At 39.4% G+C, this 17,901-nt stretch overlaps 1 protein-coding gene across 2 annotated transcripts; it reads left to right on the top strand.

The window, feature by feature from the left end:
* The first annotated feature begins 570 nt into the window (after positions 1 to 570).
* hars (histidyl-tRNA synthetase) lies at positions 571 to 17,212 on the top strand. Of its 2 annotated transcripts, XM_042492989.2 has the most exons (14): positions 608 to 764; positions 2,820 to 3,219; positions 3,364 to 3,453; positions 4,841 to 4,960; positions 5,050 to 5,145; positions 6,497 to 6,622; positions 6,749 to 6,856; positions 6,941 to 7,039; positions 7,824 to 7,917; positions 8,886 to 9,013; positions 12,215 to 12,487; positions 13,892 to 14,002; positions 14,490 to 14,636; positions 15,941 to 17,212. In XM_042492989.2, exons 2-14 carry the CDS (start codon positions 3,109 to 3,111, stop codon positions 15,998 to 16,000), a joined length of 1,563 nt encoding a protein of 520 aa, XP_042348923.2. In that variant the 5' UTR covers positions 608 to 764; positions 2,820 to 3,108; the 3' UTR covers positions 16,001 to 17,212. The 2 variants fall into 2 exon arrangements, with proteins under 2 accessions (XP_042348924.2, XP_042348923.2); XM_042492990.2 differs by lacking the exon at positions 2,820 to 3,219 and having other exon boundaries at positions 571 to 764.
* Positions 17,213 to 17,901: the final 689 nt, after the last annotated feature.

The raw sequence follows: 17,901 nt of genomic DNA, 5'->3' as shown, positions 1-17,901 counted from the left end.
TTATACTACTACTGCTGTCTGCACTGTGTTTTAGGAAATGTTATTTTGTTTTCTGAAATGTTTTGTTTTGCGTAATGTTGAAGTGTTTGGGGAAATTTGGTGTTTTCTGAAATGTTATAGTGTTTTCTGAAATGGTATAGTGTTTTGTCCCACAGGGCCACCATAATACATAAATTACAGCAAGCAAAATAAACCATTGCATACACTGCAGTGGCAGCAGTGTCCAGAATAATATCAGTGACTTTGCATGGCTCTAGATTGTTCAAAACTTCAGTCAGACTTGAAAATGAAATCCTAAGGTTAAGAGGGTATTTAAAGGAATACAAAATGGCCATTTAATGTTGTCCCTTCCTGGAGCTAACTCAAAAACACAACAACCTCCCCAGTGCCTCAAATATTATTTAGAGTGCCTCCCCTGTTTCCAATTTTGCAGTCCAGAGAATGGTAGACTCTCCCTGATTATCTTTACTGAAAATACTGCTAAACACCTTCTCCAAATAAAATCCGAAAGAGTATTATTTTCCTTTACTTTCTCCAGGAAGTATTTTACTTAGAAAATATCAACAGGCAGTATAACGTGTTTCCGTATCCGCTGTACGCCTTCCCAGTTTTGATTGCTACAGGAACACCGGGGGTGAACGTAGTTTAGCGGTGCTGTACATTAATGCAAAGCCATGGCAGACAAGGCACAGATACAAGAGGCTATTAAAGTCCAAGGTGAAGTCGTTCGGAAGTTAAAGTCAGAGAAGGCGAGCAAAGAGCAGGTCAGTACTCACAGTTAGCACGGAGCTAATGCTGCTACTGATGCTTAGGCAGTTTTTTAAACATGTGGTGAACAGCATGTCAGTTTGGCATTTAACAGAACAGCGTTGCTAACTAGCCAGCCCCTATAAAATTACACTCAATATTAGAAGAACTTCATTCATACTGCGTAGTTGACTGGAAATGTCTAAATCAACCGTTTAACTTTCTGTCATATTATTGCGGTAACACTACATCGTGTTACCCACAGCTCACCCACTGCTGTTTGATATTGAATGAGTCACTGCTTTATTCGGTACACATTATCCCTACTATATGCACATCTTTTTCTGTCATATGTATGCCGAATTAACTGGAAGGCTTTATTTATATAGAAAACGTCACTCATTATAGTCTACGGTGCATATGTGCTCTGTGATAAGTTAGTCGACCCGAAATTGCTCTAATTTTGAATGATATTTGGCAAAGTGTAAAAACGTCATAACAGCTAGCTACGTTCACCGGGGTCACTAGCTGGCTGTTTGGTCTATTATTACACCAGCTGCCAAAATATGCACATATTACACAGAAATGTCCTGCTTGTAAAAGTATTTTCATTCTAGCCGAACCGGCTAACAGCTAGCATTTGAGTTGCTTCAACGGCTAACCAGCCCGTCAGCTAACCACTCTCAGCTAGCTAGTGCTAGTATAGCTATACGGAAATGACAGAAAAGTAGCCAACTGACTAAAAACAGATACGGCGTTGGTTCATTTGATTTGTAAATTGACGTTTGTAGACAACTCGGCCAGATTGCGTTGAAATATTGAGCGTGTTTATCAGAAAATGTGTAAGGAGGTTAGCTGATGCAATAACTAGTCTTATTAACGCAGTGAGGTGTCAGTGGAAATTTAAAGGAGCTTGTTGACAACTGAAAGTGACTAACCAGGTGTCTCCAGGTGCCTCTCTGCTGTTCTGTTTTCTGTGGTCTGTTATGAATCAACATCATATTACCTATACTCTTATCATGATGGCCCATCAGCAGATGGAGACATAAAATGCAATGCTTTTCTGTGTGAAATGTATACATTGTTTAAAATGAGGAAAATTATTCAACACACCTTCACTGTGGCAATTAAAAAACATTTTTTTTGTTGTGATATCAGCAGCAATCAGCATGTTGGCCGATTCTAATATTTCATTTTAAAGCCAATAGCTGCCTACGCCACTGTTGTTCTGATGTTATCATGCATCCCTAATTATAATGAAATGATCAATGTCATTCATTTCACCTGTCAGTGGTTTAAGTGTTGTGACTGATCAGTGTATGTGCCAGTTATTAACAGAAAGCAGGGTTAATTAGTCTCTCTTCTGTTTTCATCCTGTTTCCTTTATTCTCTGCTGTTATGTCAGGGACTGAGAGACAGTAAAACTTGTCTTTAACCCCTAGGACTAGGGTTGCAACAGTATGGGATTTTCACAGTAACATAACCTCAGAAAAAAACAGAGTTTTATGGTACCATAGTATCCAGTTGTATGCAAATGTTATTATTATTATTATTACTACCTATAATTAGCCTAAAAACAAAGGATTTTTTTGGTTAAACAAACACTATTAAAATTTTGACTTTTTTCAATGGAACTATGTGTAAAAAGACAACCAAGGGAGAATGGAGATGTGCAAAAAAAGATTCTCCTTCGGATTGCATTTTTTTTTCAGTACTGTAGATAACAGTACTGTAGATAACACGGTATGATAACAGTCAGTTTTTCTTTGATATACTGTATCTTGAAACTGCGATATTGCTGCAACCCTACCGAGGATTTCACCATTGGCTTTGGGGAGTTTAAATGCCTCTGACACATAGATTTGATACTTTGGTCTGAGCAGGAGTCTGTGTGTGTGTGTGTGTGTGTGTGTGTGTGTGTGTGTGTGCGCGCGTGCGCATGCATGCGTGTGTGTGTGTGTGTGTGCGTGTGCGCGCTTCATTGGGCTGGCTTCTTTGATTGACTTGGTTTCATGTGATCTCATGTTCTATCCTCCACGCTGTGATGATGATGATGCCCTGCCCTCCCCTAGTGCTAGGGTTGCTTACTACTTTTCTCCTGTTCTTCCTGCCTGACGGTCCCTTGATGCCTCACCCTTCATCATCACCATCATCTACCTCACCGTCTCTGGCGAATCCAACCCCCCTTGACATCACTGCTAAACTCACTTCCTCGTTGGACTTCTACTGACCACTGTGATTGGCTGCTGTGGCTGGCCCTGTGCAATACCAATGGACGTTGCTGTACCCATGATGCACTCCTGAACTTTTGCCTGTCCAATTTCTGGATTTTTTTTTTTGTTATTTTGTCCCTGCTTTTTGATGAACATGCTGGGCATGTTTTGTATTCGTGCCTGCTCTGGTCTGGTGGGCTTTCGGACTGCCACACGTGTCCGATCTCTGCATTCCCTCACTGGGATCACTGTGGCTCAGGTAGGGCCTTTTTAAGATGTGTTTTTTCAAGTTTCTCATTGATGTCGACCTATGCAGTATGACACGTAAGAAGAAAAACCTCTCCAGTAAGTGTTCACTAAAGTTTATCATCTTCTGGTGTGTGTTTGTTTGTTTGTGTTGCAGATTGATGAGGAGGTTGCCAAACTGTTGGAGCTGAAGGCTCAGATAGGAGGAGATGATGGCAAACATCAGTTTGTTCTTAAGACGGCAAAGGTAAGACCACAGAGCAGCAGATCTGAATATAACAGAGCGTTGTAGTGTTACAGTAGAATATTAAAAGGATTCTGTGTTAGTAAGTCCATGTGTTTCTTGTCCTATTTGGACAAGAATTATTACATTCATACAGTTTTGACACATACCTAAGAAACATGTTGAGTGGCCATCTAACTCCACTCCCTCCTGCTATCTCAATGTGCCTGTCAGAAAGCTATGGACAGCAAGGTTGCCTGGTGGTTATAGTGACAGTTCATCCTAGATTTTTAGAGAAAAAAAATTCCCTTTACCTGTAGTGCTGTTTATCAGTCTAGATTGTTTTGAGCGCTGGAGATATTGGCTATAGAGATGTCTGCCTTCTCTCCAGTGTATGAATGAAAAACTCAACAACATGCGTACTTCATTTAGTGCGGTTTGGTATGCAGTTGGTGGGTGTAGTTTGGATGAAAGAAAATAGTTCCTACATGATACAAAAAGGTCTGTGCATTATCTTGAGTAACCAGGTCATTATTTTTAGAAGAAGACATTGCTGTTGAGTTTTTCAAATGTATTTGGTTTTTTTTTTTTGGTGCTGAAAGAGGAAGGTTATATGCACATCACGTAGGTGCAGGGCTATAAGAAAACAGCATATATATGTTCCAGTAGCGCTCTATATGAGCGGTCCAGCTTTAAAAATATTACATCACTGCATGGCGGCCAGTCAGTCAGTCATTTTCTGTAACCGCTTGTCCTCGTAAGGGTCGGGGGGGGCCTGGAGCCAATCCCAGCCGTCATCGGGCGGAAGGCGGGGTACACCCTGGACAGGTCACCAGACTATCGCAGGGCCACTGCATGGCGGCAGATGTTTTAATTGTGGCAGGTCGCGATGAATGAATGAATGAGTCGGAAGCCCTGCTTGCAAGTCTTCAGAGTAAGGTCCCTCAGAGTCACCTGTAGACAAATGCAGCATTTTTGCTGACAACTTTCCCAACTCTACCTATCTATCTGTCACATTGTGGCTGAATCAAAAAGGAGAATGTTTTTAATCCTGAATGTTAATGTGAATGCCTGCAGTCTAATGTTATTTCAGTAAACACACAGATACAGATCACAAGTTCATAACAAGTGAAAACCCACTAAAGTGTGGGCCGTAAAGAGTAGAGTCTTAAACAATCTCATTGTTGTGTATCTCCATTGATATATTATGGCCCCATGACTTAAGACTTAAAAGCAGCGTTATTTTTTACAGAATAATACATTCTTGAAACTACTTTTTGACATTCACTTAGCCAGGTTATTAAGTGCACTCGTCTGCTGATGAATGCACACATAATGCACATATGTCTTTGGCACATTTCAAAATTCTTGACGGTAAGACTGAAACATAGCAAACTTCTCTCTCTTTCAGGGAACGAGGGACTACAACCCCAAGCAGATGGCCATCAGAGAGAAAGTTTTCAACACCATCATCGGCTGCTTCAAACGCCACGGAGCAGAAACCATCGACACACCTGTTTTTGAACTGAAGGTACATTTTCACAGCACAGTTTAACACATTTGCCACACAGTGCATGTGTGTGTTTTTAAAACTTTCTGTGATGTCCATGTGGTGTGTAGGAAACACTGACAGGGAAGTATGGAGAAGACTCCAAGCTCATCTATGACCTCAAAGACCAGGGAGGAGAGCTGCTGTCCCTCAGATATGACCTCACTGTATCCTTCAAAGACATCAATGACCATCAGCTGGCTGAATGTCAGCATCAGATTTTTAGTGATGAAATGAACACTGCTATGTTTTTTTAAATCTATAAATGCAGATCAACCTGAACAGGTTTTCACTTTTTATTTTATTTAGTCATTTTATATTTTTATTCTATTTAGTTTTCATCATAAAATAGTAACATACTGTTAAACTTCCTATAATAGCCTGGGATGTTATTTGATTAAATCATTGACCTAAACTGGCTTATATTTGGGATAGGAAATATGGTCAAATTGTTAATTTAACCTTGTGAGACCAAATAAGCTTTGTTTATTTATTTATTTATTTAATCAAAAGCATAGGAAGATGCTACTGAACAGAAGAAATGAAATTGAGTAAAAGAAAATTGCCTGAAAATTTGCACACAAAAAAATAAAAAATAAAAAAACAAAGTAAAAAAAAAAAAAAGATAAAAAGCGAAAAATGACCTGGAAAACAATCTTTAAAATGACCAGAATTCTGTAAAACATTTTAAAATATATAATTATGAAAATTATAAATATAGTTCACTGGACATTTTTTCATTTGCTTTTTAAAGTAGTCTTTTACATCTACTACTCGTTTTATTTTGCGTCTCTCTTGTTTACTATGCTGGTAATACTGTCCTCTTTGGTGCTCATGGAGTCAGTAGAATTAACTGAATGACTTATTTGTAGAGCCATGTGTGTAGTATGTCCACACTGACAAAAGATGAAACACATACATATCGTATGTGCAATCTAAGCAGCTAACTAACATATTTCCAGCAGTTTGCCAGCAACCCAGTTTTATACATCCAAAGAACTTCTATAAAAATGAACTGCATGGTATCGAGACCGGGCTTCTAACTGAGGCCTTTATTTGTCAAAATGTGTGGACACACTGGGCTAATTAAAGGGACTCTGTGTTTAATTGGGACTAGGCTTTTGTTTATGTATTTATTTATTAAGTTTTATGGTGTACAAAGACACTAACAAAACCACACAACCCACATATAAACAAAAACAAAACAGAAAGCCAGACTGGACGTAGATATAGCCTTGTTAGCCTATTACATTAAGAAAAAGGAAAAATGGGTAAGAGTGTCAAGCAACAAAATGATTTGTCTAATTATTAGGCCTGAGGTATTCTCAAAGCTACCAGCCTTTTTTTCTCTAGATGACTTTGGGAATTAGTCTCAGGCATACAGAATACAGAAGAGAATTCCAAACAGCACGCTGGGTCTGCAGGACAAATTTAAGAACATTGCGATGTTAACTCCCAAATTTCAACTCCCCATGAAAGCAGGAAGCACTGTGTTGTCCTTGACCCGCCCTCTTTCAGGTGCCGTTTGCTCGTTACCTGGCCATGAACAAGATAACCAACATCAAGCGGTACCACATCGCCAAGGTGTACCGCCGCGATAACCCAGCCATGACCCGCGGACGCTACCGAGAGTTTTACCAATGTGTGAGTCATCTTCAAACACGTGTTCACTCCTGCAGGGATCATGGATGGAGTTACCGGCTGATTCGTTAGATCTCTTGGAAACGGTCCCAATTGTTCTGCTTGAATCAATGAATCTGTGTGTTTCAGGATTTTGACATAGCGGGGCAGTATGACGGCATGATTCCAGACGCCGAATGTCTGAAGATTGTCCATGAAATCCTCAGTGAGCTGGACCTTGGAGACTTCCGTATCAAGGTTTGAGATGTCACACAGCCACATTTCCAGATGCAGAGTTTGATTAGTCGGCATGTCCTCTGTAACCTCGTCCTCTGTGTCCAGGTCAATGACAGACGCATCCTCGACGGGATGTTTGCTGTGTGTGGCGTTCCAGATGACAAGTTCCGCACCATCTGCTCAACAGTGGATAAACTGGACAAGGTGTGGACACTTAGTGCTGTGCACATGCTGAGCTTTTCCCACTATACTGAAAACCTGCGTATTTATATACAGAGGGCTTAAATGGATGTGTAGCTCTAGAAAGTCAACTGTTTTTATGAAGGCTACACTACAACCTTTAAAAGAGTAAAATGGCTTTATTACTGTCAAAAACAGGAAGAAGATATGAATGAAAAAACAACTACCTAAAATCTTGCAATTAAAAAAATGAAAAGAAAAGAAAAAAGGTAAAAAAGGGTAAAAAAAAAAAAATGTATATATATATATATATATATATATATATATATAAAAATATAAGGTTTTAAAAAGTTGATAAAAATTATATAATGATTATAGTAATAATTAATAGGTTTCCTAATATTTTTATTTGTTATTATTAGTATTATTTATTTTAAATAATTTCTCTCTCACTCTGTCCTTTCTTTTTTCAGAATACATTTTCAGGTTATTTTTTGTCAACTTTTTCTTAATTTCTTGCTAATTTTGGGACACTTCTTGCAAAGTTGCTCATTGCCTTTTTAGCCAAGTGCTCAAAATAAATTTGTTTAAATGCATTATATTAAATTAAATGCATGTAAAAAGCATTTGAATGCAGCACAAGAAAACTGATGTCGTTCCAGGTTTTAAAGGGTTAAGATAGCGGCTGGTTATGGTTAGTGTGATGGAAAGCACTCTTTACACTCTCCTGGTCTCTTTCACCCTCTGTCCGTCATTCATCACTATCTGTCTTTGACGTATCTGCTCATTTCCTGTCGTCCACACCCAGATGCCCTGGGAGGAAGTGAAGAAGGAGATGGTGAATGAGAAGGGCTTGTCCGAGGAGGCCGCAGACCAGATCGGGGAGTACGTCAGTTTACAGGGTGAGGCTTTCCCCAAATTCATAATGTGAGACATCAGTGGCATGTTGGTGTTAAGTTAGTCAGAATCCAAACTCCATTAATGCTGTCTTTGTCCACAGAGGTTGCTTCATTGAGTCTGGTCTGTCCTTCTGTATCCTGATATAGTCTGGGAAAATAAGAAAAGGCTTGGCTGGCTTGGCAAAAGCAACTTTAAGCATTAAGTACATTTACATGATGTAAGAAAAAGTGGAATTATTGCGTCAGTCTGACTAAAACTGGACTTTTTAATACATGTAAACATGTCAGTCTGACTGAAATTGGAGCTGGTGTTAGCAGGGTTTTTGTGCAGAGGGAAGTCTAATAAATGAGGCTTTAGACTTGTCTTGACCACAGGCTGTCCTGTCAGCAGCAGCAGGTTCAAGCTTTTTAAATATGATTATTCTGTGGTTTTAAATACCTTTTGGTTTTGAGCTGTTGGCTGAGCAAAAACAAACAGTGTGAAGAAGTACATTTTGGCTTTCAGAAATTTTGAAAGCAACTGTTTCCTGTTTTCTGATATTTTATATCTGAAACAATAAATCAATTAATGGAGAAAATAAGATCCATTAGGAGCCCCTTACAGTGATGAACACAAAGAAAAATCAAAAACTCTGCAGCTCCACAGAGCTTTGTAGCCTCTTTTTGGTTGTGTAGCTCACATCTTTCACACTCATCATTTTGGTTTCCAGCAGCAGCAGGCAGCTGTTTTCTACCCACAGTGCTCTGCCTGCTGAGCAGACACACACAGTCAGAGAGCAGCTGGTGATCACAGTGGCGCATTTAGCAGCTAAAGAGAGAGATATGTCTCTCTGTGGAGACCAAAAACAGAGCTGAAAGAGAGAGAATAATGGACTTCGATTCATCAGGTGGAAACAAAAACGTGTCCTGTTGAATGCTGCTATAGTTCTGTGTCGGCTGGATGAGTAAACAGCAAACTGTTACTGTTGCAGGTGGAATGGATTTAGCAGAGCGCCTCCTTCAAGACCCCAAAATGTCTCAGAGTAAGCAGGCCTGTGCTGGCCTGTCAGATATTAAGCTGCTCTTCACCTACCTGCAGCTCTTCCAGGTCACAGACAAGGTGAGATGTTTTTTAACTTTTTATTTATTCAGCATAAACACATACAACATATTACACAGAGGAGATGTTCACAACATTTTCACATAACTATCATATTTTTGGACATAACTAAGTACCCATTCAATGGCAATACCACTTCCCTCTATGCAGTCAGTAATTTGGCATGTATCTCTTGCTGTTCACAGGAAAAGAGCACAAAAAAGTACAGAGCAGGGCTTCTCAAAGTTTTGATAGCTGAGGGCCAATTTAAGAACCCAACATTGCACTGAGGGCTACCGAAGGAAAAAAAATTAAACAGAAAAAAATCCCATTTGTAATCATTTTAATGACCAGGTTGCATCTCTACACTTCACACTTATTGGTCTGCATCCAGTAATGTGCAATTACAACATTTCAATTAATAAATGAGACTAAACCTGGAAAACTTGAGAAAACCTTGAGAAACAATGTAATGCACACAAAATCTGCCCTCTACAGTCAAATTTGGGATATAACAGTCCTGTGTGCAGTCCATTTCAGAATATATATAAAAACAACAGATTTTTAGAACAAAAAGGCAGTCTCAGTGTGCCTTGCTTCCCGTCTTATCAGCATGGACCTTATTCAGGAGCAATTCCAGCTACCAAAGCACCACAGGAAAATCTGCAGACACACACGCACGCACGCACGCACGCACGCACACACACACACACACACACACACACACACACACACACAGAGGGAGGGAAAGAAAGAGAGAGAGACTTTTAAAATAGAAGCTTACCAAACAAGTCAGCATCATCACCATCATTAATATCTATCATTGCCTGTCATCAGTACACTTGTCATTAAGTCACACATAATATTTGTTACTAGGTCAACATACTTTTTTTATTGGCATGGGATTTGTGGTGCTGTTTTCGGTTGGCCACGATTCCTCTGATGTTCGGCTCCATCTCGGTCGTTGCCATACGAAGGACAGCATGTAGATGGCCATCTGTCAGCCTGGATCTCAGCTTGGATTTGATGATGGCCATGGTGGAGAAGGTCTTCTCACAAATGTATGTGCTTCCGAATAAAGAGACCATTGTGATAGCGTTATGGCGAAGTGCAGGGTATGTAGATGGGGAAAGTCCTTTGTAGAACTCGATGAGATTCTTGTCACGATATGCTGCTCTTACCTCCTGCAGGCCAATGAGCTCAAACTGCATTTCTGCAGGCTCTTCCTCAGGGACATATGAGAAAGGATTTTGGTAGAGGTTGAATGACTTCCCCTGGTCCCTGAAGTCTGAGAAGCGGTGGTTGAATTCCTCTCTGAATTTTTTTATGTATTCTTGTCTGAACGCAGGTGACGTAAAACGTGGCGCCCATCTGTGTCTTTGTCATCTACGAGTGCCTTGCAGGCGGGAAAATGGGTTAGATCTCCCTGTTTGAGCTGTCCCTGCAGCAGTTCCAAGTTTTCGCTGGAAAGCTTTTACCTTGTCAAATAGTGTGGAAATGAGCTTCCCATGGCCCTGCAGCTTCACATTGAGATCGCTGAGACAAGTATTCAGGTTAACAAGAGTGCTAGGTCACAGAGCCATTTAGTGTCTCTTAACTGTGTCACATCTTGTCCTTTTGACTCCATGAACTCTCTTAAATTTCCTTTCTCAGGTTAAAAAAAAACGCTTCAGTGTGGCACCTGTGCTCAGCCACCTGATGGCAGCGAAGTATATGACGATTCAGACCTCTAGACTTAAGAAAATTAACTGTCTTCACAACAATGTCCATGACACAAAAATCAGCAGTTGCGCTGTACCGGAAATGTCCATGCTTTCATCCAGAGCGATAGAAAAGGTTCTCTTTTCCAGGCCCTCCACACGATGTCCCAGTTGCTCTTTGAGATCGTTGGCCAGATCTTCGATTCGTCGTGTCACTGTGTCATTTGACAAACTTATGTCACGGAGCTTTGTTTTCTGCTCCGGGCATACAACGTCGGCCACTTTCAATATGCAGTCTCGCACAAATTGTCCGTCACTGAACGGCTTCTTCCGCCTGGCTATTTCTTGAGCTACCACGTAGCTAGCCTGTGTCACAACTTCACCGGACTTGGCCAGATATGTGAAAACTAATTGCTGTGCAGTGTAGCCGGTTTTAAGTTGTTCAAGCTTACTGGTGCGCTCCTCGCCGGAGAATTGATCGTAGGTTTTATGATTAGTATCACAATGGCGTTTTATATTGAAGTCCTTGAGCATTGCATTAACCTGCTTGCAGATCAGGCACATGACTATCCGACCCGTGAGGTACGACAAAGTAAGCCTTAGTCCACTTATCTTGAAACCGCCTTTTTTCCTCGCCCACACAACGTTTTTTTTCTCGAGGGGCCCAGCTCCGACTCCGACTCCGGCTCTGACTCCATCTTCACAGCTGCGCCCACAGTCTCTTCCCGAGGCAGAGGGAGTGAGGCGGGAGACGCCGTCAGCACCCTAGTGGTGAAAAAAAGACATTGCACCGTGGACCTCTGGGAGTGAGGTCAAGTGAGCTCTAAACCACACCTGCAATTACCGCTTATCCCTGTAGATGCCGCTAAAGACCACGAAATGGAGATTCATCCTTTCAAAGCAATGTACAGTTGGATTCAAATTAACAACTGTAATTCATTGCGGGCCACCAGAAATGTTTCTGCGGGCCACCATTGGCCCGGGGGCCGCACTTTGAGAACCTATGGTATAGAGTATCAGTGTATGACAAATCAATAATAATAATAAATATAAACTAAGGTTAAAATGCATAATAAAGCAGAAATTATACTGGGAGGCTGCGGCTTTACCATCTTTTTTGCTGTTAAGAGCAGAATCCTCTGTATATATATCATTTTTCTGTCTGTTAAACCAACTGGTCAAATAATACCCAATATGCACAGTGCTGGGTCTAAAATAATGTCAGTATCTAATAAACTTCTGATTTCACTTGTAATGTTTTTCCAGTAGTCCTGTATTTTTTGGCATTCCCAGATGATGTGTGCAGCATCTCCCACCAGTCTGCAGCCTCTCCAGCACAACTCACATTAGATGTGCTATTTTTTAACGCATCCCATGTTACTGTTCTACAACAAGGATAATATTTGTATGCACTTCTCTGTTTTATCAACCCTACTTTTTGCCCTTGATGTTGTTTAACTTCTCTTTTTACCGTATTGATGTTAAATGTCTCTGTTTTGGATCTTCACTCCGTTATCTGCAGGTGGTGTTTGACCTGAGTCTGGCACGAGGTCTGGACTATTACACAGGAATCATTTATGAGGCGGTGCTGACTCAGGCAGGTGTGGTCCCGGTGCCCAATGACGCCCAAAATGGGGCCCCTGCAGAGGAGAGCGTCAGTGTGGGCAGCGTGGCCGGCGGCGGTCGATATGACGGCCTGGTGGGCATGTTTGACCCCAAGGGTAGGAAAGTGCCGTGCGTGGGCGTCAGCATCGGCATCGAGAGGATCTTCTCCATCATGGAGCAGAAGGCCGAGGTAATGTGGCGACTATGATTAAAAGTAGAGACGAAATTATATCTTCATTTTCTGTCAATTATTCATGTATTATTAATTCAAGTGTTGTATTACCTGGTGAGTCCACCAGACACCTGGAGCGTCTGTGAGCATTTCAGAAGCAGAGCGTCCTGCCGGCTGATACTGTAGACTGGCTAAGATAGGGCTGATTTCATAATTTTCCCTTGATTTTGTGCTCATTTTTTCCTTAATTTTTGTGGTTCTACCATGGCTACCAAGTAGGCTACATATATATGTGTTTTTCTGTCTGATTAATTTCTGCTTATGGATGTTTTTACCCACTTTGTTGTGCTGCAGCTTACAGCCCAGCCAGGAACCAAGTAGATGAAAGAATTTTGCTCATCTTGATAATTATACAGATCAGTAAAAAAAATCCAGTTTTTCAGAAAGTGTGAAAAATATAAGTAACAAGTAGATATATTTAGACGTAATTTAACTTAAAAAGATGACAAACTACCCGTAATGCATATGTAAAACAAATCCTACTTATATATAGAAAATAATATCACACAGACCATTTGCTGTGAAATGCAAGGCTTCTGAATAACATTAACTAGTGTATAGCTTTGTTACAAGTACTAAACTGTACCATTTACATTAAAGATGTCAAACAAAACAACATATTTACATGTTAATTACAACCTATACTTACCTTTCACTCCCAAAACTCCTGAAATTGCTGTTCACGCCTTTTCCTTGAAGGATCTGTGGTGTCATAAAGAATTGTGTGTTTCTCCACTTCCAAGATGAATGTCCTCTGACCTAACCTGTTGACCTCTGGTGCCACATGCTGTGATGTGACGTAGTGATGATGTAATGTTAGTTAAGTGAAACATGATCAGGACTCCATGCAAACTGTTTTATTTTTAAAAATTGGCCAGATGCTTGGCTTCTGCCTGGTTCGATCTGCTCCGTGTGGCTTGACGAGACTGCTGTCAGCCTCTGGCAAAAGTAGACCCGGAGCGTATTCTCTGCAGAGCAGAGCAGGCAGCAGGTTCAAGGTTCATGTATTGTCATCCGTTTATGTTGACACATGAAAGAATGAGACTAGTAACTCAGGTCCAGCTGTGTACAGTTAAGTTACAGTACTTAGTAACTTACCTAATACACAAATATAACAAGAAATAACTCAGTACCTGAGATTAGCTGCTGCTGACATGCCCTGTGGAATCAAGCATCGTCTAGAAACGTCCTCAGTCGGCTCTGGAGGCTTTGTCGTGGCTGTAGCACAGCACAGATGGACCCGGTATAACTCAGCATTTAGTGTAGTGATAATACGTGTGTGTGTGTGTTTGTGTGTGTGTGTGTGTGTGTGTGTGTGGAAGTCCAGACTGTAACAGTGTTGTTGTTGTTGTTGTTGTTCAGGCAGAGAAGGTTCGGACCACAGAGGTTCAGATCATGGTGGCGTCTGCTCAGAAGAACCTGCTGGAGGAGAGACTGAAACTCGTCACCGAGCTCTGGAACGCTGGCATTAAGGTGTGTGTTTGTGTGTGTGTGTGTTTTGTGTGTCTCTATTGACCATGTTCAATTTCCTGTTTGTTTGTTTGTTTGTTTGTTTGTTTGTTTGTTTGTTTGTTTTAACTTGGGGTCACTGTTGCCGGGCCATTTCAATCTCTCTTGTGTTCTTTTATGAAGAGGTCATGTGACCTGACATCGCCTCATCCGGCACACACATCAGATTACAGAAGATCTTTAAGGCCAAATTTGCTGCAGTGTTGTTGCGTTGTTAATTATTTGGGTTATTAATGTCATTTACAGTTTCCACAAACGATCACTGAACCTGCTGATAATTATGTTGTTGGTCTGAAACCTGATTCATAAATATGACTTAAAACAAAACTTTTCACCTTGTAATTAAATTTGGGTTTTATAGATTTATAATTGGGAATGGAAGTGATATTATACTATTATCATGCTACTAAGAATGTGTGTGAATGCTGTGTGTGTTTGCATGTGTATCCAGGCAGAGGTGATGTACAAGAAGAACCCCAAACTGCTAAGTCAGCTGCAGCACTGCGAGGACTCCGGGATCCCCCTGGTGGCCATACTGGGAGAACAGGAGCTGAAAGATGGAGTGGTCAAACTGCGCGTCGTCGCCACTAGAGAGGAGGTACGACTGCTACACAAAACACACACTTCATCACTGCTGTCACACACAGAGAAATACCAGAAAAAATCTTGATTTGAGACCATTTGAATTCAAATCCTTTTAATCAATTTTATTTACTCCCAGAAAGAATACAGAGAAACAATTATTTTACAATCACTTTACAAATTTACAAATACAACTTTATTGTACTTATTTAACTTCATTCATTCTTCATTCAACTTCATTCAACATTCAATATTTTATATATATATATATATATATATACACACACACACACACACATATATATACATATACACACACACACACATATATATATATATATATATATATATATATATATATATATATATATATATATATATATATATATATATATATATATATATATATATATGTATGTATACATATATATATGGTGTATTGTGATGGCCTTAAAATACTGTGTACATTTGTTTTATGTACAATATTTTCAAAGGAAGACTTTTAACACATACTTCCATTTAAGAAATGGTTTAAAGTTTCAATTCTAGTAATGAAAAAAATGTTCGACCAAAACTAACCCTTCTGTTTTTATTCCTCTAAGGGCCATTCTGAGTGATAATAATAATGATTTTGAAATACTGTGATACTGTGAAACTGCAATATTTTCTGAGACGGTTATCATTAAATGAAAATCTCCATTGCAACAATTGAGCAAATTGTCTTGTTTTTTTTGTTTTTTTTTTCAAAAACAGGGGTGGAAGGCAATGAGCAACCACCAATGTAATGATCCAAAATGAGCAATAAATTAGTAAAATATACAAGAAAATGACATTGAAATTAGTTTTAAAAAAAAGACCTGTAAAAATGCTTAAAATGATATATAAATCTGTAACATATTTTTTTAAATTATGAAATTATGATAATTCGAAATCTAATTTTGCCATAGATTTTTTCTTCTTCCCTAGTTTTATAAAAATACTCCTTTTTTGTGACCAAAATATTTGTTATTGTGTTTTACATTTACAAAACAGTGTCACTTACAAAAAATAGCACATGGATAAATACATTTATCAAGTAAAACATAAACAAAAAGGAAAAAAAAAATAAATAAAATATCTAAAAAATGATTTTCTAAATCTATTTATTTTTTGCTATTTGTGGAACATCTCTTACTGAGCTGCTTCTTGCCTTTTTCTCATGTCTCTGACAGAAATTGCAAAAAGTTGCGCAGGGTTCACAGATTCAAATACTTGTGGAAGGCGTTGCTCCGGGTTTCAAAGGGTTAAACTTGCATCTTGTTTCTTGCTTTGTGTCCAAAGGTTGATGTCTCCAGAGCAGACCTTATAGAAGAGATCAGGAGGAGGACTGCTGAAGTTTAGCCATCTTCTGTGTTCAGCTCCACCTCCACTCACACCACATGACCGCTTCAAACACCCTGCAGAATCTTGGACAGAATATCTCGTGGTCTCCATGTCACACGCTGCATCAGAGCACGTCGCCAAAAAAGCAACGATGCTAACTGGAGTGTGTTGAACACGAAAGGGAACACGTCGTGAGAGAAAAGAATCCACATCAAGTTACAGTTGACATGCTTGGGATTCTGTCTGACAGACATGCACTTGCTCTCAGTGTCAACGTTGTATGATGGTGTGCTCTGAGGAACAAATCATTGATGTTAACTATTTAAGTCTAAGAAGTTTTAAACTTCCAATTCACCATAAGGCTGCCAGAGATCTGATTGGCTCTCAAGTTTAACTTTGGTTTTTGTCAATATGGACTTAATTTTCTCATGTTCTCATGTCTAAGTGACTAATGGAAGGAAACAATTTTGAAAGTGATTCAATCCCAAAACAAGGATTTTTTTTGCCACTGACAGGCTCAGATTGTTATTCCAAGAGTCTGACAACACTATTAAAATGATCCCACAGGAGTTAGACCTTTTCGTTAAAGAGTAAAATCTTTTGTGTTTACCCAGAAACAGGCCTGAAATCACTCCTGCCAAACCCACCAGACTCCATTTCTGTCCATTTTGAATGAAAACTTGCAGAAACCGCCTTGGTTCGTCTTTCCACTGTTCCAACTATCACCAACTCTGGTTTGGTTGAAATGAACCCTGTACAGCAAGCATATTTTCACATTAAAGTGGATGAATTAAAGGATAATTTCACACAAGCCAACTTAAAACAAAGTGTGTTTTACAAGGATAAAGTAAGTGTTAAATTATATGAAGTCTGGTTGTTTTGGCGATAATGACTCTTGGGGCTATTTTTGGTCTAATTGTGTCTATTAGTCACTTGGACACATAACTTAGGAACATAGGATCGTGTTAAAAAATGCCAAAGTTATTCTTAATCTGATGCATTGGCTAAATCTATTTTTTAGAGCAGCATTTCTTCAGATATACTTGATCTGTCCAGGACCACACATGACGGACTGTCAGAGACATTTACTTCCTGCCTGAAACCATTTGCTACATCTCAACATATTAACTTACACTCGTCACAAAAGTCTTGTTTCTACCTGCTTCAAACATGGCTGTACTGTCAAATATCTGAAATAAACATATTGATCATTCTGCTCAGTACCAACAATCAGCTGCTGTTTTTTGTTGTGTGCACGCTTAGTTTGGTGTGAAGACAGTTCCAGTGAAAGTGGTGTCGATGTGATAAAAACACCTTTGTGTGGGGCTTGGACTGAATGCAACAGACCGCCGCATTCAACGGCATACGCCGACCAGCCAGTCAGACCAGAGAGGAGAGACGAAACAGAAAGCTCCGGATGAAGAGAGGGAGGAGAGCCAGCATCAGGGCGAGGAACAAAAACGACAAAAACGTCATAGTGTTGTATGTCAAAAATTTCCATAGAATATTATGCCAAACATACATTTAAAAAATTACAAAAAATGTCATAGTACGGTATTAAAAAACAAACTGTGTGGTTTGTGACAAAATGTCATAGTATATGTCAAAAAATAGTCAAGTATGTCAAAAAATCAGTATAGTATGTAAAAAAAAAGTCATACTATTGTATGTGCAAAAATGGCATATTATAGTATGTCACAAAAGTTTCTTTGTATATTATGTAAAAATGTCAAAAAGTCTCACTGTAAATTTTATTTAAAAATGCCATAGTATAGTATTTAAAAAATGTCATATTACAGTATGTAACAAAAATGTCAAAACATAATATGTCAAAAAATGTCATATACCTTGTCAAAAATATATAATATAGTATAGCATGTCACAAAAATGTCAAAACACATCATTGTATGCTGTGTCAA

Source organism: Plectropomus leopardus, chromosome 8 (assembly GCF_026936395.1).
Source record: "Plectropomus leopardus strain MGB_pleo_1.0 chromosome 8, ASM2693639v1, whole genome shotgun sequence".
Taxonomy (NCBI): Eukaryota; Metazoa; Chordata; class Actinopteri; order Perciformes; family Serranidae; genus Plectropomus; species Plectropomus leopardus.
The sequence above is the reverse complement of the archived record's forward strand: the minus strand, read 5'-3'. Positions and strand labels throughout refer to the sequence as shown.

Bases quoted from the DNA above. Each gene is read 5' to 3' on its own strand.
- hars (XM_042492989.2), top strand. From the start codon at position 3,109: ATGAACATGCTGGGCATGTTTTGTATTCGTGCCTGCTCTGGTCTGGTG. The intron at 9,014-12,214 runs GTGAGATGTTTT...CGTTATCTGCAG, and splicing joins TCTTCCAGGTCACAGACAAG to GTGGTGTTTGACCTGAGTCT. The intron at 12,488-13,891 runs GTAATGTGGCGA...GTTGTTGTTCAG, and splicing joins TCATGGAGCAGAAGGCCGAG to GCAGAGAAGGTTCGGACCAC.